Source organism: Myotis yumanensis, unplaced genomic scaffold, assembly GCF_028538775.1.
Source record: "Myotis yumanensis isolate MYYU_CA2020_CCGP unplaced genomic scaffold, mMyoYum1.0.hap1 SCAF_4, whole genome shotgun sequence".
Classification (NCBI taxonomy): Eukaryota; Metazoa; Chordata; class Mammalia; order Chiroptera; family Vespertilionidae; genus Myotis; species Myotis yumanensis.
This window is the reverse complement of record NW_027223755.1, coordinates 53,874,943-53,896,480: the sequence shown is the minus strand read 5'-3', so window position 1 is coordinate 53,896,480 and position 21,538 is coordinate 53,874,943. Positions and strand designations below refer to the sequence as shown.

Genomic DNA, 21,538 nt, shown 5'->3' with positions numbered 1-21,538 from the left:
CATGCAAAATTGCCAATATTGGCCATTTTTTGACCTACAAAAATGGCAATTTTATATAGTTTAACCTAATTAAAAACATAAAACTAATTATTGAAGGACTGTAAAATTTCGTAACACAGACACAGAAATGCTGTACTTTTACAGTGCAAACAAAAAACCTATTAATGCCATAAGGAGCAATAAAATAACATTTCTCATTATCTGTGTGCCCCCAAATAAAACACTGCTCCAAATAATGAATTTTAGTATGTTTGATAGTCATCATTCTTTACTGTCACCTGCCAAAAATTCAAACGCATTATTAAATAAGTCTCAAAAGTGACATGGGAAGTCATTTTCCTCCTGGGACTAGAAATGGGGAAATAAATCATTAAAACTGCAACTTCTCAAAGCCAGGGCTCAGTGTCTTGGGCTTCATTGTTTAAAACCACCTTGACCATTTTGTGTTGATCCTAAAATTAGTATACTGTTCCTCCCAGTAAAGCAATATGCTTCCCTAGAATCAACTTTTCCCCCTCAGCACATCTGAGTGTTGGCTAGGCTCCCTAATTTCCAAAAGAGGAAACAACTTTCCATTCCCTGGTTTGATCACTAACAAAAATAGATTAGCCTTAAATCGATTCAAATATCCACACAGAGTCTGCACCCTAGGCTCTCATCATTGGCCTAATTGTAAAACTCTGCTTTTATCCAAAGCTGAGCTGAGGGAAGTATTATTTGTGAAGGGTTGCCTGGAGGATTTGCAATCACCTGAGTCAGTGAAATTCAAACTTCTTTGGCAATGAAAATGTTTTATGCTAAAGCAAAACGCTATAAAATGAACAAACTCTATAAAATAACATGAAATGGCTTTGCTTTCTCTGAGGAATTTGTGTGCTTTTTCTTCTTGATTAAAAAGGACTAAGAAATTATCTATCTGCATTATTTATTTGGCTACTCCCCACCCATCTTCTCATCCAGAAGTATCTAAGGCAGTGGTTCTCAACCTTGGCTGCACATTAGAATCACCTGGGAATCTTTTTAAAATCCTGATTTCTGGGCCTCAACCTCCGGAAATTCTGTTTCTTTGTTACTAATGTTGTGGCCCCACCCATAACAAAGAAACAGAATTTCTGGAGGATGAGGTCCAGAAATCAGGATTTTAAAAAGATTCCCAAGTGATTCTAATGTGCAGCCAAGGTTGAGAACCACTGATCTAAGGCCTCAGTGTTTGCTACATAATAGACCATGTCTCTCTTTTCCCTGTACAATAGAAAGTTCAAAGCCAAGTATGTACCATTTATGGCAGCAATCTCCAACCGGTGTGCCCCAAGCACTTTTAAAACAGGCAATACGTGACTATTTAGTCAGGCACTGACCTCTTTTTCCTTAGATTGTCAAAAAAAAAAATGACAGCAGCTAACACAACAACAGCTCAAAATTACACCTATTTTATTTTTGTTAGATCAGCAAAAAATATATTTTTGGTGTGTCGCAGAATTTTAGTAATTAGTTTCTGTGTGCCAGGAGATGAAAAAGTTTGAAAATATCTGATTTATGGTATAAGTATCTCTATATTTGTTTTTAAAACCTGGAATTGACTTCCCATGCTAATTTACATTTTCCTGATTTTAAATTTACATTCATTCACTCAACAAACACTTATCAATTACTTACTTTTTATACAATAATATCCTACTACATCTATCACAAAATAATGCAAAAAATTCTGATAACAGTTGATGTAATTTTACTAATTTTTTAACTTTATTTTCTATCAACCTTTATTGTGAACATTTTCATTTACAAAAGTTGAAGTATATAATGAGCACACATATACCCTTCGCTTAAATTCCGCAATTATTAATATTTTGTCATTTTTTGCCTTATCTCTAGATATACACACATGCATACACACACACTCTCACACTGCTGACCCATTTAAAAGTTGAAATCATCAGGATATTTTGGGTTTAAGTACTTTCACATTTATCTCCTAAGAATAATGACATTCCTCTATTAACCACAACGGCATTATCATACGTAAGAAAATTAATGATAATTCCATTATTATCTAATTTCCAGTCCATATTAAAATTTTGCCCAACTGTACCATGAACATCTTTTAGATGTTTTTATTGAGCCAGTAGCTAATCAAGGTTCATGCATTGTATTTGGTTGTATATTTCTCATTAGACTACAACACACATATGTTTAAGAATCTGTAAGTTCAAGTTTTAAGACAGTAGTCCTCAAAATATGGCCCAAGTAACACCTGCTTCCAAATCACCTGGGAATCTTATTTAAAAGGCAGATTATAGGCTTCATCCGAGCTTTACTGAATCACAATGCCAGGTAACTCCTAAACATAGTGAAACAAATTGAGAACAATTGCTCTAAGACCTGTGAAATGATCTATAATAATTATCAACAGAATATCTGGACACTGGCTAATAAATGCACCTGGTTGTTCAAGCTGAGGTGGTCTAATTCCATGAAACGAGTTGCTCATTTTCCTTTTCTTCATTTTTTCACTTGTCTTCTGATTTAAGGCTTGAATCATAAAATACTCCAACTAAAACATGAATCAAATTTTAATTAAAGCTCCAATAAAACTATGTATGTGACATGATTATTTGTACCCAAATCACATTTGCCAAATGTTTTACATGTCCAGACCATCCACATGTGAGCTTTAGCAAATACTTTCAAACATTATTTTTAAAAATGTATCAGGTAAAACATATTATGCCTTGTGTAAACATAAATAAGCTATCCATTCAAGAAGGAACTGTTTATTCTCTTGAATAATCAAGGAAGCCTAGCAATACAACTGTGTGTGTCAATAACCATCTCTCTGGTAACCATGGCAATTAACATGAGAGATAGTCAAGGCAGGAAGAAATATGCTATGTCACGTATGCTCATATTAGCTAGGGAAGTTCACGTGCTCTTTTTCCTGAATAAATTACTTAGAAATACATCCTTTATTTTATAAATTTAAAATCTTGACCACATGTACTTACACAGCTCCAGGCCTATGCTTTACATTGTGAGGTCTGGGGCAAAAGTACAAATGCAGGTCTCTGTACCACATACCTAAAATTTAAACTATAGAAATAAAGAAAACGGACTGTTATGTAAAAATACTGTATCCTCCTGCTTTGACAAATATGTCACCATAAAAGCCTGGAAGGCCAGGTTCAGCTTTGAATTCTGAGTCCTCAGAGTTTCACGCAGCACAGGGAGAGTTGGGCCCTAACTCCTGGGCCCCAAGATCACCCCTTCTTTTCTCAGCCCCTGCTCCATCCCATGCCTCGGGGAGGTTTATGCACACAAGCTACACACCCGAGCTCCATCCACTCTCCCTTCCCCAATCCTCTTACACAATACCCCCTCGGCCACCTCTCAGGTCCAGGGGTGCACACACCAGCACTGAAGTCCACCTGGAGGAGGACGGACCCAGTAAAGAGTCCTGAGCAGGCCTGGGACACAGACTCGGGCCAGCGACCCAGAGAATTCTGGGGTCCTGGGTTTTGGAGCATGGTCAATACAACCCTCTGCTCTGTGTTGATGAAAATGTTCTGAAATATCTGTGCTAATCAGTACAGTAGCCACACGAAGCTATTATAAAATGTGCACCTGAAATGAGACAAGTGCACTCAAGGAACTGAACATTTTAAATTAATTTAAATATAATTAGCCACGTGTGGCTAGTGTGGCTACCATATTAGATGCTGTGGGTCTGGAAGGGGCTACCAGCTCTAGAGGGCACATCCCTTTGGCTCCAGCATCTCGTGCCCTGTGGGGAGGGTGCACTGGAGGAGGGCTAAGGGGCTCTCTAAAGCTCAAGGGCACAGGCTTGCCTTGCCCTGATCTGAGGTAATCCTGCACAGCTCTTCACCCCTGACTCTCAAACACAGGGTTTCAAATGCTCCTTTCACTCTGAAATTATCACCTCCATCCATATTCTTACAAGTATCTTCATTTCTTACACTCAAGATCTCCAGAGTCTGAGAAGAGACCACTCTGATCTTATCTACATATTCCCATTGAGTTAAGAAAAAAACGAGTTAAGGAAACACTGAGTTAAGGAAAAAAGAAACTGCCATGTTTTTCTTCCAACCTTGGCCACATCTTCAAATCTCTTTATACCTCCAGCCCTAGCTGTAACACTAGTATTAGGAGCCAAGAGGGGATAGAAGAGAAAGTGAAAGTTGGGAGGTGGGAAGAGAGAGTTTCAGGTTCAGGAACTTGAATGGGGAACAGGAAGCCTGAGTACCTCCCCAGACCCCTGTCCCCACCAAGAGAACCAGCCCCTCTTCTCCAACAAATGAAACGAAACTATCTCCCCCCCCCCCCCCCCAACTCCATAGGTATTTCAGGACATTGTAAGGGTATTAAACCAAATTAAGATTTTTTTTAAGCCACTATCATATCTGCTTGACAGGAAAATTAGGTTTCACCCCTCCCAGTCTTTCTACACACTGCTTATCAATATAATTAAATAAGATGAAAATTTCTCAGTCATTGATATCAATATTGTGAGTATATCTCCCATAGTGGTTTCTTATTAATGTTTCCTATATTACTGGATGAATAATAGCCATTATATTTGGTAGAAATCAGAACCATTTATATCTGGTCCTGATTTTAGCTTTGGTTCTTATCTGGAGTTTAGTGACTCCAGAACAAATGAAATTTCTATAGTTACCTGTGGAAACCTCAATGTCTCAACATAAATCTACATAATGAATATTCTGATTTATTGGAAAGGGTACTTGATGAGGAGCTAGGGAACTGAGGGTAAAGTCCAAAGTGCTACTGCTTAATGCAGGATTTACTTGGTGTAAACCTCTTGTCAAGGTTGACTAAATTTGTCTATTCAAAGAAGCCACTTCCTAGAGCAGTGATGGCGAACCTTTTGAGCTCGGCGTGTCAGTATTGTGAAAAACCCTAACTTAACTCTGGTGCCGTGTCACATATAGAAATTTTTTGATATTTGCAACCATAGTAAAACAAAGACATATTTTTTATATTTATTTTAGATATTTAAATGGCATTTAACAAAGAAAAATGAACCAAAAAAATGAGTTCGCATGTCACCTCTGACACACGTGTCATAGGTTCACCATCATTGTCCTAGAAAGGTTAATTCTCAAGTCAGTGAATACTTAAATGACACAACTCCACAGCACTCCCCAGGGACCCTGCAGCCCTAGTCAGTAGGGTAGGGGCTGTGTGCTAGAAGCTGGCCCCTGAAGTGCCTGCAGAGCCAATCAATGTCACTGCCACTGAGCAACTAACCCTGGCTCCCCACACATCCAGCGAGAAGCTGCTCTGTAAGTAGTTCCTCAGTTTTGAGCACCAAGATCAGAAGTGCATGGAGTCTTGCTGAAACATACACACAGAGAAAGGTAACTATTCTTTTCAAGTAGACAAATGAAGGAGAACTTTCCAGGCCCACCGGTTCAGGGTGCCAGGCTGGTTGAGCTATTTAAAGATGACTATTAAAGCTGACATCATGGGTTTGTGTAAGTAAACACACTTTAATCAAGTGGCACCCAATGGAAAATTCCAAAACATCACACACAGACAATAGGAGATGTTTCATTTGGAGAGAAAAATAAAATTATAATTGTATTCTGACAAAACCTTTTTTTCTACTTACACTCGTATTATTTCTCAAGGTTAAAACTAATCATGGCTTTAAAACTAAAGTTCAAATTGAGGTTCTGGAAAATAGCTAAAGAAACACCCGACAAACGCCGTTCATTTGTGTAACAGGAATTTCCACTCACCACTCCTCCAAAATACTTCCCGATGTAGAAGTCATCCAGGCTGTGCAGCTCCAGGTAGGTGGCCCCTAGCTCTTTAGCAAGTTGGATCCCTTCGGTCGTACTGACACAGCTTCCTCTGTCTGAGGTGCACAGTGGGCACGTGCAAGGTAATTCTTCTGAGAGAAGGAATGTGAGCAACAAGGAGCTTTGAGTTTAAATGGGGTAAAAATGTACAGACGATCTGAACATTAAACAACAAATTAAACGCTCAGAACCAGCTCAAGGGCACTTAGTACATCCACGATCCACTAAGACTCTGAATAAAAAGTGTCAATGAAAAGTGCCTAAAATAAACAAGCTTTAACTGCAAGAAGAATAAACAGTATTTTAGAAAATAGAAGAATTTAAAAATAGGTTTATGGATATTACCAAGTATTACAGTAACTGTACCGTGAGTCAGTAATGGCTGGCCTACTTCCTTTGACGCAACCTTGACATCCTAAGTATCAATACAAATTTAACAACGTGGTTGCCCATAGAAACCATGGAAAACAGTGGGTTCTCTCTTTTCTTATTACATTTTAAATATATTCACCAAGTTTGAATAGACCTTATACTTTCATTTTAATAGAATCCTCAATTTGACCTGAATCTTCAAGGCTGTTAAACTGCCCCCTCTTTGTAGATTTCATATAAAGTGTATTCTTATTCATCAAGGCATTTCAATTATTAGATTCCAAAGCAGAGACCAAATTCAATCACTCTACCTTTTTCTTCAAGGTTGAAAAAAATAAAAAATAAACTGACGGAATAAGAAGTATTTACGCAAAATGTGCACTGTCCCAAGGTTCATGTCTGTAACATGTACAAATCTATGACTGGCAAGGTGCCAAATTAACCTACTATTAAGTACACTCCTTAATAAAGCTAAAAATGTATGTTCAACTCCGTATTTGTCAGCTGGCTTCATTTTGTTTCATGCCAAAACATGGGATATGTCACTGTTCAAAGGCAGCCAAGTCAAAAGAGGGTAAATCTATTTCTAGAAATGCATGCTGTTATAGGTTGGCTTCCCTGGGAAGACGACTTTGAGATGGAAATTGCTGTGCAGGTGGTTTGCTGGGGGGTGATCTTGGGAACAACCCTTCTTAGGAGTGAAGGAAGTAGGACTGGGGAGAGGAAAATTTCAAACTGCAATACAGTTGCAACGGAGACCTCAGCTGATCCTACAGGGTGTTCTGGAGCTTAAATGGCCCTTAGAATGGTTCCCCTTTGGGGAAAGGCAGCTGGACCTTTGTATCCCTAAATCCACCAGCACTCAGAGGAGGCCCACGGTGTGCAGGAGCCATAACCTTGGGAAAGCAGCCTCCATAGGCAGAGGGCAATGCCTCCATAGGCAGAGGGACTCAGCTATGTGGCATCAGCAGCCAATGAGCCCAGTAACAGGGGGAGTAAGAACAGTGGCCTTGACAGGGCATTTGGGAAACTCCCCACAGCCTACATAGCAAATTTTCTACCAAGGAGCTGCATATTGACAGAGCACACACGTGTATATATAGATGTATTCTAAGGATGTTCAGTGCACGTGTATACTATGTGTGTAACTATGCGTGTGTGCACACATGCCAGATAATTTTAGCTTCACTGAAAGCATTTTAGAGCTCAGAGACCATGTACATATTCACATCCTCATTTTATAGAGGAGGAAACTGAGGTTCATAGAGGTTAAGTGACTTGTCCAAGTCTCTTTGTGGTAGAAATGGAGAAACAATAAAAAAGTGTTACTTGCTCCATCTGATAAATAAAGGGACATCAAAAAATAAGCTGAAAATTTAGTTTGAATAAAGAATTATAGATTCCAAACATATGGTGATTTTACAGTTAAACTTGGATTCTCTAAATTATGGTATAAGTTCTACTCTGAGTTTCTGCATTTACTTTTTCCAAGATCATTTTAGGTTTGAAGTAGATAAAGTTTTCACACAGAATTTAGCCTACTTTGAAAAACAATGGTATTTCACATTCTTTACAAATCGTTCATAAACAGCGCCTTTAATTTTCTGAAAACAGAAGGTTTTTTATGTCTACAAAGCTCTTCTTATGTTGATGGAATGGGGTGGGCAGGCATTAAACTTTATTTCTACACAAAAATAAAGCAAAGTCAGTAGTTTTCAAGTGAAAATTAAGTGAACATAATTTAAAATACTTTTTAACAAATAATCTGATTTGAAGGAAAATATAACTAATTTCAGGTTTAATCCAGCTCAGTAGGGTTTCCCAGTGTGAGTAGCCATACATATCTTAGTGACACTAAAAGCTCCTCCTTATATCTAACCAGAGGCCCAATGCACGAAATTCGTGCAAGGGGCTTGGCCCTTGCAGCCCTGGCTTCATCTGGAAGATCGTCCAGAAGGTTGTTCCGCTGTTCAGCCATCCGGTCTAATTAGCATATTATGCTTTTGTTATTATAGATTCTTATATAGCCTCTTAGTCACAAAAGATATTTCTCTTTGCTCACACACACAGAAGGAAAAACGTCTAGGCATTATGTGTTGGGTAGGAGAATCAACAAAACATTTATGGATTAAATAAGCCTTCATTGAGCATTTCATCAGGAACAATCGGAGGACCCAAAATAATTTTAAACTGTGGAGTCTTCTTCAGGAGCTTACTCCTACGAGCCTACCTCAGGGTCAAAGGGACTTTGTGAATAGAGTGCTATGCTTCCAGTCAACATTGTAGTTTTTTTCTTCTATGTTATCTTTTTAGTTATCACTAAATGTCCATTATTTTAAAGCAAACACAATGTAACTCTGCAATTCAAATGAATGGCATCTCTTTCAAAGAGGTGGCTTTGTGAATCTTTAGGGTGATTCTTACAATGTTGCCAATGCTTGAAACTTCCAGAAACCCTTGTAATGCCCTGACCAGTATGGCTCAGTTGGTTGAGCGTCGTCCCACACACTGAGAGGTCACTGGTCGGATACCCAGTCAGGGCACATGCCCGGTTTGCAATCTCAATCCCCAGTAGGGGGCATACAGGAGGCAGCCAATCTAAGTGTCTCTCACATCAATGTTTTTTTCTCTCTCCCTCTCCCTTCCTCTTGCTAAAATCAATAAAAACACATTTAAAAAAAATCCTTGTAAGAATTCTAGTACATGGCAATGTACTAGGCTATATCAGAGCTTCAAAAAGAAGATAGGATGCCAATTTTCAGGAGCTGAAGGCTATGAATACACCCTAGGCATGTTTGGAAGATCTTTTTCCTACTTTATAGACTAATTCAATATTTAGTAAAAGCCAAAAATGTATTCAGAGCCAAGAACAATGAAGAAGATATACACAGTCAAGCTTGTCAAAACATGTGTAACAAAGGAAAAAGCTGAGATTGACTGTATTTGCTAAACTAATTCTAAAAAGAGACCAAGAGAGGAGTTACCTGGAGTTTCATGTATTACAAGGGATTGGCAGGGGGAGGGGAGACAATAAATGTCCTTGAATAGATAAATTTAGCTTTGTAAATACTTTGTGATCAAATTTTATATGGTAAGTTAATTTCATTTTGTCAGTGAAATTTTTTTCACTCATGTATTATCGTTCATAAAAAGATTCAAACAAATACGTAGTAAGCACCTACCACATCAAATACTAGGGATATAAGGACACACAGATAAAAGAAATTCATAATCAACTGAACCAATATAGACATGACTGCAAACAATTATAATGTAAGTACCAAAATAAAGGTAAACAAATTCACCATGGAAATTGAATTAAATGAACTCTGCCTGGGGGATTATGGAAGGCTGCATAGAAGAGACACTGATTTAAAAGATAAACATGAATTTGCTATGCAGGTAGGATGGGGGTATTCAGAGGAGCACTCCAATCAGAGGATGTGGCATTCGCAGAGGCCTGGACGTGAGAGAAAAAATAGAACACATTCACTTCCAGTTTCAAGATGACTAGCTAAGCCCACACTGCAATCTCTTCTCCCTGTTGAATCACCAAATGATAAAATAAAGAGAAGGAGCGGGTAAGAAGAACGAGGGAGAAAGGAAGAAGGGAAGAAAGGGAGGGATGGGGGAGGAAGGAAGGGAGATATGTATATACAGCAACATAAAAAGCAGAGGAGAGATTCTCGCCCAGAAACTGGAGTGCATGAGAGGCCAAAGGCTGATGGCACAGGACCCAAGAGGAAAGCTGAAGCTTGGAGTACTGGTGGGTCATGAAGTTCTGCACTGTGTCAACATCAAGAACGCTCCCTGCTCAATGACCAGGGAGGGAGGGAGTCCCAAGGGCGACCCAGTGGAGATCAGCCGAGTATCCTTGTGAAAGCTGCTAGGCCTGCAGATCCTGTGTGTACTTCCACTCCCACACCTACCCCAGAGAGCAGATGGGCAGAGGAGGAGAAAGGCATCAACAGGGAATTTAAACTGCAAATGTAGGCAAATTAAGAACTATCAAACATTTGAGAAGCATCCATACCATGAAATAAAATCTCATCAAATGGAAAGACTTATAAAATGCCCCCCACTCAAAACCAAACTTAATAGAGCAATCAAGACAGAATCTTAAAATAAGTATAATCAATTGAGAAAGGTTTTTGTTGTTGTTTTTTTCAAGTAGTTATATCCTTAGAACAGGAATAAGAAATTATGAAAGAGAACCAATTAGAGATCTTGGATATGAAAAGTTGTTGAAATTTTTAAAAAAGCAAAACAGCAGAATAGACCCAGAAGAACTAATTTGTGAGTTGGGGAAGAAAATAAAAAAAGACCAAGAATTCTCCCATAATGTGACAGGGAGAAATAAGGGATAGGGAATAAAAAAGATAAGGGAAATGGAGGCAAGATCCAGAAGTTTCAACATCGGTCTCCTAAGAGTCCCAAAAGGAAAGAATAGAGAAAATGAAGGGAAGGTGATATCTGAAGAAGTGAGGAAGCTGGACCTTCCCAGACCTAAGAAAGACGTTAAGTTCTTCACATAGTTCAATGTGATGGGCATATGACACAGAGGATACACCTATCTTGTATTTTAGGCACAACTTTACAATAGAAAATTATGGAAATAAGATTAAAATATCAGATTAGAATAAGGGTATCAATGATTTAAAATATATATGCCTAGAAGCCCTGACACCTAAAGTAATGAACACCCCAGAGCCCAGATCTTGGTTTCTAAACATCATTACTCATTATCAGGAACCAGGGCTCCTTGAAGAAAGAACTGATTCCAGGCCTGGTGCAGGCAACGTGTAAGGTGAGCCTGGGACATCCTGTGCCGGAAAATAAGGAAGAACTCAAAAATTAATTAGAGCTAGCTTGAAGAGGCTCAGGAATGTTCCTGCCACCCACTGTGCTGATTTATCTGATGCCATGACACAAAGATGCCAAGCTAAAAGGCGAACACAACACAAACTATAGTGCCCAGCACTACTGTGGACAGTGAAGAAATATACTGGAAGAAAAACTGACTATCAATTTCTTCTCTCTATAGAAAACATTAAAAAGTGGTTATCATATAAAGAGGTGATCAAAGACTATGTAGCCCCCAAAATATAAGAAAAGTTAAAGAAGTGTCAAGCAGTTAAATAATAGAAACATTGTTTAAATATTTTGTGGTATTTGACCGCTGTTTCAGATTTGCAATCTGCTTGTTGCTTTTCTCTTTCATAAATATTCACACTTGTGTACATATATGTATCTGTGATTTTGTAGTTGTTTTTCTTTTTCCTTACAAAGAACCTCTAAAATTGTGTAAGTTTCAGGTCCTACAAAATCTGGAACTGCCCCTTTAGGAGATCAAAAAGAAGGCTGCTATGACAGAAAATTAAATGTCTAGGATCTGAAATCCAGTGAATATGGAGAACATGAGTTTGAGAACCGTTTAAAATGTAAAATCTAGAGCTCCTCAGTCAACTGGATATAGGGGATGGGAGAGAAAGCAGGATTGGATGATTCTAGTTCGGATGAATGTATAGATTTGAAATTATTCACCGAGACAGGGAATTAAGTAGAGTGAGGAAGATGTCTGGAGCTATGGGTCATGAGGGAGGCTGGAGCCAGAGAAAGAGACTGGGTAATCATCAGTGTTGATACAGGACAAGCTGGGGCAAGGGATGAGTGGGTTCCTGGTCGGAGTAAAGAGCAAGAAAAGCTGGGGCAAGGGATGAGTGGGTTCCTGGTCGGAGTAAAGAGCAAGAAAAGGTTAAGTCAACGGATGGAACGGGGGAGAGGCAGTAAAGAAGATAGAACTAGAATAATTACTCAAGTACAAATAACTTTATTAACAAAAGGAAGAGGTGTGTTTGAATAATTTCAAAGAGCGAATTATTATTGAAATGTATTTATTACATTTGGCAATAAGCACATAACCTGGCAACCCTGAGTGAGAACAAACTCAATGTAATTGTAAATGGCAAAATTAGACTGTAGCACACAGAAGAATGAATGGGAAGATATTTTCAAGAATCATGGCCCGCAGTAAGCAGAAAAATAGGGAAATAGAGGGGGTGTGGGGTCACGGAAGGGTCAAACCTACTTTATTTGTATCTACTAATGTTAACCATGTACCTACCCTATGACTCAATAGCCCCACTTGTAGGTAGAAACCTAAGCATCATCAAAAAGAGCATGGATAAATAAATTACAGCATATTCACACAATGGAATATGCAGCAATAAAAAGAACAAATTACAGATAAGCACAACCTAGATGAATCTCAGAAGTATTATGCTAACTGAAATTAGACACCAGTCATTACATTTGTATGAAGTTCAAGAATAGGTAAAACTAACCTATGTTTTTAGAAGTCAGAATAGCGGTTACCTCTGGGGAGGGGTGTTATTATAACTGGGAAGAGGAGAGAGAGCCTTCCTACGTGCTGCAGATGTTCTGTATCTCCATCAGTGTGATGGCTGCATGCATGTATACATATGTAAAAATGCTGTACTCAAAGATTAGTGAACTTCATGTCCTTCTCTCTGCTATATCTCAATAAAAATGAATAAATGAATAAAACTAAAAATTTAAAGACTGTTTTACTGAGAAAATACTAGCACTACTAAGAAATATAAGGTATCACCAAATCAAAGTGACTTTTGAGTTGGCCCTGAGATATTTGATGCATGGTAATCACAGCAGTTTTCAATACTTTCCTTTGATATCTCATGATCATATCCACTGGTGAAGAGATAATAACTGGCATCTGAACCCACAATCATGTAGGCTTTTTTAAATAAAAATTTTATTAATCATTAATAAACTTAGCTCTATTTAAAATTAATATGGTACTCTCATTATAAAAGAGAAAATGGAATACTTACCATTTTGTCTGGTACCAACAGCAGCGATGATTACTGGAACGGAATTTAATGCTCTTTTTATCACCGGAATATAATTATCCTTCACTTCATGGAATGAAAACTTGTCATTTACGTTGTATTTGATCACAATGATGTCAGCACCCCCAATCAGATTTCGAGAACTGTACCAGTCACTGTCAAAAATGTCCTAAACCAAAATGCAAAGAGTAATCTTTAGTCTGTCTTCAAATCAATCATGTAACAGTAGTTTAATTTTTTTGTTATATTTTAACTTTTGGAATTCATTAAAAATTTTATTTTGCAAAAGTAACTACATAATTTTTTAAATGTTTGAAATCAACCAGCTTTTTATTTACTCATTTAGCCTAGACAACTAAGTAGTGGTAGACAATCTAGAGAATTCCTGAGAATTTAATGAAATAAACAACCTCTTTCAATATTTGTGTTTAAAAATAAGCACTTTGTTTTAAAATGAGGCCTTATTCTCATCACCTAATAATTTTAAAGACATAACGCTATACATTAGATGCAAAGCATCAGCATGAGTAAGGGAGCTTCAAAGGATTTTCCGTGACCCAGTTAGACACTGCGGAATTACTCAGTGTTTTGAATTGTAATGCACTGTAAATTCTGTGGAGCTCCATGTATTTTATTCATATTTTCAAAATTCATATGTACTTTCATGTATACTTTGGACAGCACCGCATGCATACAGTGTGTACATGCATGTGCATGGTGGGAAGGGTGTCTCCATAAAAAGATACTGTGTATTATAAGATGCTAATATGGTAAGAACTATACTTGCAGTTCATGTATTTTGCTCATATAAATTAAAAACTTAGGCCCTAGTGGGGTAGTTTGGTTGGTTGGAGTGTTGTCTCACGCTCCAAAAGGTTGCAGGTTTGATCCCCAGTCAGGGCATGTACTGGATGCAATCAATGGATGTTTCTCTCTCACATCAATGTCTCTCTCTCTCCCCCCTTCCTCTCTCTCTAAAAATCAATGAAAACATATCCTAGAATGAGGATTAAAAAAAATTCAGGATGCCCTGACCAGTTTGGCTCAGTGGCTAGAGCGTCGGCCTGTGGACTGAAGAGTCCCAGGTTCGATTCCGGTCAAGGGCATGTACCTTTGTTGCGGGCACATCCCCAGTAGGGGGTGTGCAGGAGGCAGCTGATCGATGTTTCTCTCTCATGGATGTTTCTAACTCTCTATCCCTCTCCCTTCCTCTGTAAAAAAATCAATAAAATATATTAAAAAAATAATTCAGGATAAGTCTTTCTAGTTTTGAAATATTTACTTTTGCATGAAATTTCTAATATTTACATTTAGAACTGGGGCCAAGAATAATTCATTATAGACCCTAGCCCTTAAAATTCAGTGCTTTAATATTTTAAAAATAAAATAATTTTTCAAAGTTTTTGGTGTACATAGTACAAAGAAAATTTCTTTCTGTGTCTTAATACCACTGCTAAATATGCATAAATAATTTCATCTCAAATTCTAGTTAAATATTCATCATTATTTGTCCTGTCAATGTGGCCTTTTCTACGTATTTCATGGATGTAATAAAGCTGGATTAAGAAAACAGACAGTGATGCAGGCAAATATGGCCCAACGCCTATTTTTGTGTGAATAAAGATTTACTGGAACGCACAGACACACACACACAGAAATAAAATAGGTAGATGTGGCTAACTGGTCCAAAAACTGTTGGATTACTAAAGTGTTCATTTTGACATAGGAGTCTAAAACAAGGTTAATAGTGTTTGAATCAATCAATCAAGATCTGTGTCTGTGTATCAGGGCTCTTACCCTATGATGGAAAATTCTAGAGAAGTGTTACCCAGCAGTGCCCTTGGGCAGACGGCTTCTTCTCACCAGTATCTCCACAGCCCCATCAAAACCTGTGTCGATTCCCTCACCTTCCCAACCCACCCATTTCCTACAAGTACACTCAGAATAACAAGGATTACAGACTTTTTAGGTATGCCTACCCTGCTGAAAGTAGGATGAATACCACATTTTTAAAGGAAGATTAAAACAAAAAACCCAAAGGCAAAATATAAGAATATAAAGTGCAAAGTCTTGCACTTAGTAGAGGGTGTAAGATGGGGGAGAAGTGAAGTGGGACACAGATCAAGAAAATGTGAAAGCTTTCCAGCAGAGCTCTGGCTAATTTCCAAATCCCAAACCACAAAACCCATTCAGTTCCAATTGTGTCTGTTATAGTATTCAAACTCAAAGTATGTAAGTATTAGAGGGGATGTAAGTATAACAATGAAAAAGGACGTCAGAAGAGGTAAACAAAAACTAAACATAAGTGGAATCAATAGTAAGCAGCCATTTAATTCTAGGAGAACAAAACAAAAGTAACTTGCTCTTTGCATTCCAAATAGTTCAAAATTCCAGTTACTGGAGAGATGTAAGGGGGTTGGGGGGTGGGTAGGGAGAGAAACATTTAAGGGAAAATATCATGAGAAAATGGGCTTTGGCATCATTAACACTATGGTACTGGGAATATCAAGACATAAATCATTTTATTTTTAATACAAATCAGAGTTTCAAACCTTGCACAAGAAAACTGCATGCATTACTTCACTGCTTCTTATGGAATTATTTTTGGTAAACAGGAAAATATCTAGAAATAAAATAACTGCAACAAAAAAGGGTGGGTTTCAGGGAGACATACTAAATACTGAGCTACATAAAATGAATCTGAAGCACATATATTTCTAAAATGCCAAGTTTATATGGCAAGGATCCAGAGTAAGGCTACAGATCTAGAGAAGAAAACTAGAAAAGAGAAGCACAGCTATCTCATTCTAGCTCCAAGAAAACACTACATTTCTTCTCAAAGAGAAAAATGCGCCACTGGTTCTAGACATATGAAGGAAATAAAATTTTCCCGCCCCTTGTAAATCAGTTCCAGGATTTCCTCTAGGAGGTTATGTAACACAAGGCTTGGAGTCACATTTGGAGAATCAAACTCATCTTTTTAAAACTAAAACTAATCTGAATTTTTACAGCAAAACAACAATTTTATTCTACTTGATTGTGGGGCTGCAAATACAATACTAAGTACTAGCATTTCTGCATCGATGTACTGTATTTGTTTAAATCTTGAATGATGTATGGGAAAACTACTTTGGCTTAGTATAATGATACATGGCTACACTAAAGTCGTAATAAATACTCTATTATTATAGTAGCTTGCACTTATTGAGTACCTGCTACATGCCAGTTTCTATACGAAGATCTTTACCTGAACTATCTCATTACTCTCCAGCACAGCTCTAAGGGGCAGGGATTATTATATTTACTTTATACATAGGGAAAGTAAGGAGCAAAGAGGACAAGTGACTTAGCAAGGAATACAACCACTAAGCAGCAATGTGAGGATCTGAAATCAGGTCCTTTTGATATCAAAACCTGTGCTGTATCTGCTCTGTTATATTTAACATTCTGACTCAGTACATGTCAAATATCAGCTGATGAATACAATCAGCTTTAATATCTCTGATGTGCTTTTATTGAACACCAAGAGAAGAAAAGCACCTTATAACGAATAACTCTACAAATGTATTCTACTATGTCTGCAAACCATTATAACCTAGAAAATTATACCTGGTTACAAATTCAGTGCCTTAAATAGGGCCCGAGTCTAACCAAACAAAAGGTGATTTTATGATAAAACATAACAATCAGTAAATGGCAGTAAAAATCACTGGGGCTTATTTTAATCTATTTGGAAGATTATTTTGGATCACAAGTACTGCTGTTTGCTAAATTAACAACATAAACAGGAAAGAGTTAACAGCTCAAAGAAAAAAATGTAAAAGGTAATCCTAACATCCTAATTCAGCTTATTTTATATTCCTGACATATTTCCTCTTTGCCCTCAATGGTTGATCAAGTTCATGTAGAACCAATGAGTTTTTAGACTGTAAAGTCTTTCACAATGAAATACCAAAGTTAAAAGCAGTGTTTTATTTGTTTGCATGGACTTCAAACAATAAATTCTCTATCAATGCTTCTTATGATCAGCGGCATCTCTTTCATAACTAGGAGTTTAATAGCATCACTATTATTGAAAAGGCCTGTTTTTCATTTGTTTTAGTCTATTAATGTAAACTTCCTTTAATCACAAATTTATTTGGAGAAGTGATCTTTTTCCACAATATAGAAATTTGTACATTCTATACATTTCCTTAGAAAGGTATATTGGTTCCTTATTGCCCCAAATTCGGTTTTTAAAACTTGCTAAATGTAAAAATCTCACATAATGATAATTTGTATTCTCTTTTTCAGACACTAAACTTTGTTCTGTTACAAAATCTAATCTTTAGTAGCAATGTAACTCTAATACCACTAAAGAATCAGGCATTTTCAAATAAGATTAAACGAAAACATTAAAAAAATATGATGTGACTGTGTACTGAAAACATTTATATGTGTCAGGGAGTAGATTCCTTTCTCCCTCTATCAAACAGTCAAGAATCGAATTAGCATTTATCAATTTCATTACCATTGCTGTCAATTATCGCAAAATTTAAAGCTTTTAAAAAATTCCAAGCATATTAGTAATATCATTTCTGATTTATGGATCACTAAAATCAAATGCCTAATATGTCAAGAGTATCCGTATTATTAAAATTAAAAACACTAGTTAAAAAATGTCAAAGGTACATAGCAATATGAATGAGTTCTTTAAAATTAAGTCTCAGTCGCTTTCTCCTTCCAGGTCCTGTTTCTGACCTGCCCAGTGGAATGCATTTGTGCCTGTGCGGAGCTTCAGAGAGAGGGTTTATTTTTAGAACACTAATATTACGCTATCACTCCCAGGGCAGGCATGAAAACATTGCTCTCTGCTGGCGACACTTGGTGACCCCGTCCCTCGTGGTTGGCACTCTCAGCTGTCAGCGTCTACCAAGGGACAGGGCACAGGCGCGAGGTGTGAGCGCTCCGCTTCCCCTGGGCTTTGCGCCTTCTAAGAGTGCGCTTGGGTCTGCTCCCTGCCCGACGAAACAAAGAACCAAAGATTTCCCCTCAAATGTTCGAAAACGCTAGCCGGTGATCCGGTCACTTCACCTACATAAAGAGGGGGTGGGGGAGGGGGGAGGAAGAGGAAAAAAATGAAAGGAAAGCGGTGTCTGCCCCATCAGAGAGCAGCGCCGCGCCTTACCCAGACGGGACAGTCGTGGACCACCAGCTTGACGTTCCCAAACGCGCTGGCCTGGTACTCGGTGAACACGGGGCGCGCCACGGTGCTGGTCGCGCTCAGCAACAAGCTGCTCTCGTCCCCCGAGACCAGCGGGCTCCTCCCCAGGTACGTGCGGATGAGCCCGGACGGCCGGCTGTCCTGGTGGAAGGAGTCCCCCTCGTTCCCCAGCGCCACGATGTGGATGGACCTGCGGGGCACAGAGGGGCCGAGCGAGAGGAGCGCGCGGTCAGCGCCCGGAGCACTGGGTCCGAACAGGAAGTGCGGGGCCAGCGCGCGGAGGCCGGGCACCAGCCCCTGCCCCGGGGCGCAGCACGCGCGCCGGGGAGAGACAATGGCAGGACCCCGCCGCGTACGTACATGATCTCAAATCCCAGGGCCGGGCGACGACTCGGAGAAAGGCGGCTCCCCGCGGCCTCCCGGTCCGGTGCGCGACGCGCGGACTCGCAATCAGCTCATCCCCGGCCGCGACCCCCTCGCGTGCTCCACCGCTGCGCGGCCGACGCAGAGCGGGCCCCGCCGGGCAGCGAGCACCGGGTCGGGGGCGTGCGGGGCCAGCCGAGTGCGCGGGGCCGGCCGGTCAGGAAGTGCCCGGGAACATCCAGGGCGGCCGCGCCGCTCCCCACCTCCGGCCACCGCCACCGCCGGCCCAGGAGCCCTGGGTGCCCCGGCGCTGCAGCCCGTCTCCGCCACGCTCCCTCGGCCGGGCAGCTGTCGCTGTCTGCGGCTTCTGCCGTTTCTTCCGCTGCTCCTCCTCCTGGCCGAAGGGGGTTCGGAGAAAAGCTGGGCCTCCGCCCCCTCGGCGGGGCGGGCGGGGAGGGCGCAGCACGTGCCGGCCTCGGGGGGTCGGGCGGACGCGGGGGACGCGCAGTCGGGGAGGCCCCGGAGGCGGCGGAATATAAATGAATAAATGCACCGCCCAAGCCGGAGCTCCCGATCGCCAATCCGCCCGCAGCAAGTTTGTTCAACTCGAAAGGCTGTAACCAGAGCCAGGGAAAGGGGGGTGGGGCGCTGAGGCCCCGCTCCCTGAAGACTGGAAAAAGGAGGTTAGTGAAGCAAGGGATTCACGCCCGGCGGCCTCTCGGGCGGCCCGACGTTTCCCCCTTGGCCTGGACACAGAGTGTTTCACCACGTCTGCCGCTTTGTCGTTTGTCAACACGTACTTCAGCTCTTTTCTAAATTCGCGCTTGCGGGGTGCGGTGGGGGAAGGCGGCATTCATGCTGGTGCAGAAAGGGCTCTTTGTTCACACACCAATTGGCTAATATCGCTCTGGGGGGGATTATTTACAATTTCAAGCTACGTTTGGCATATTTTACTAAAAACTGCAGGATATTAAGTGCTGGGGTTCTTAGTGCCGTGGTTTTAAACAAATTATGCATGAGGTGTTCGACGCTTTTACAAGCTGAATGTTAGTTTTCTTGGAGATTCCCCCTCCCTCCCCCCCCCCCAGCACACATTATGGCTACGTATTTCATAATAGTCCCTGGACCAACTGCAAAAATAATGTTCATGCTAATGCAAGGATACTTTAGATTCCTTCATGAAAACGCACTGTAGCAAAGGGCATGAGTGTCTCTAAAGGGCCTCACACTACCTCGGTGCAAACGAACACTGGAATCACTAATACCAAGAAGGGCAGAGTTCCTCGGGGCTCAGCTTCTCCATAAACATGAACATTCTTACAAGTGCTCTGTGTTGAAAGAGTTCTTGTTTATCCCTTTATTCATTTATATCGCCCTACTTTAAAATTTTACTGCTGCTTTTCTCAACAGAGCTATTTTGAGGGTATGAAGTAGGAGGTACTGGGGAGAGCAGTGAGAAGACGAGGGTAAGAGGACTTTGGGAGATGGGCCCTTGTTGCTCCCATGAAAAGAGTGTAATAGTATCTTATGCTCAGATGGGGCATGGTAGGAGGCATTCTTTCTGTAGTCACTGATTTAAAAAAAAAAATCTAATTTCCCTTTGCACTTAGTATAATTTATCTTTTAGTCTCCAGAACCTAAGCCATCCTATAATATTTAAGTACAAGTAAACCTTTTCTCTTGGGTCAATAGAAAATATATTTTTTTCGTAGCCCTTTCCAGTGACCACAGATCAAAATCAAAGACACATAATGGATGCATGGATAAATAAAAATGTGATATATACACACAATGACATATTAGCCTCAAAAACAAGGAAATTCTGTCATATGTTCCAACATGAATGAATCTTTAGGGCATTTTAATAAGTGAAATTAGCCAATCACAAAAGAACCAAATACTGAATTTTCCCACTTATATGAGATAGTTTAAGGTAGTCACACTCTTAGAAACAGTGGTCACTAAGAACTGGAGAGAGGGGGAAGGGAGGAATTGTTTGTTCAATGAGTATAGTTTCAGTTGCAAGATGAAAAAGTTCTAGAGATCTGTTGTAAACAAGAGGCATATAGTTAACACTACTGTAATGTACAGTTGAAAATGGTGAGGATGCTAAATTTTCTTGTGTTTTTACCACAATACCAAAAAGAGGGAGAGAGATACTGGGAAGTGGCAGGAAGGGAGACAGGATGCATTTCCCCTCAGTTATTGTGTGAGCCAGCCCTGTGCTGAGTAGGCATGGGAGCTACTAAGATACATAAGACTCAGTCTTTACCCTTGAGAAGCTAAGTCTACTACTAATGGTCACTATATTGTGAATATTAATGCACCCAATTCTTTTGAAAACATACTGGTTCCTTAAATAATTCTAATACAGGCTAATGAATCTAGTAATAGAAGTGGAACTACAAGAGTAAAGTCCAGTGAACATTAAGTAGAGATCTGTGTCTTCTGTATCATTAGAGCAAGTTCATAGAGAAGTAAACATTGTCTTAGGTCTTAAAAGATGAAGAGGAGATTTGGAGGAAGAGGAGGCTGGAAGGGAAGGAGTACTGGACATGATATGCAAATCACATGCAAAGGTCTGAAAACATGGAAGATCGGGACTTGTTCTGGCAACAAGAGCTGAAATGAGTGCTGTCAAGCAGATTCCTTTATTGCAGCAGGTCAAAAAGAGAGTGGTAGAGACTTCCCAAGAGATTTCCAAAGGCAGATCTGGTGATGTTCAAATTATAGATTGGGAATCCCTAGACCAACCTCTGAATGTATGACAAAGCCTGGCTAGATGCTAACCAAAACCCTTTTTCTCTTCTAGGACCCATAGCTAGACCATATTTACCAAAGTTTTTGCATGTAGGTAGGATCATATG

At 39.8% G+C, this 21,538-nt stretch overlaps 1 protein-coding gene across 2 annotated transcripts in view; it reads right to left on the bottom strand.

Moving 5' to 3' along the window:
* RHOBTB3 (Rho related BTB domain containing 3) overlaps positions 1–19,227 on the bottom strand; it is a 53,585-nt gene extending 34,358 nt beyond the window's left edge. The window contains exons 1-5 of one of the 2 annotated variants that reach the window (XM_070412351.1): positions 18,669–19,227; positions 18,273–18,498; positions 13,088–13,274; positions 5,781–5,935; positions 2,443–2,554 (exon numbers count right to left, since the gene is read on the bottom strand). In XM_070412351.1, the coding sequence (XP_070268452.1) occupies positions 2,443–2,554; positions 5,781–5,935; positions 13,088–13,274; positions 18,273–18,498; positions 18,669–18,670 (682 nt within the window). In that variant the 5' untranslated portion in view covers positions 18,671–19,227. The remainder of the gene's footprint in view (positions 1–2,442; positions 2,555–5,780; positions 5,936–13,087; positions 13,275–18,272; positions 18,499–18,668) is intronic. The other variant, XM_070412350.1, reaches the window with a different exon arrangement.
* Positions 19,228–21,538: the final 2,311 nt, after the last annotated feature.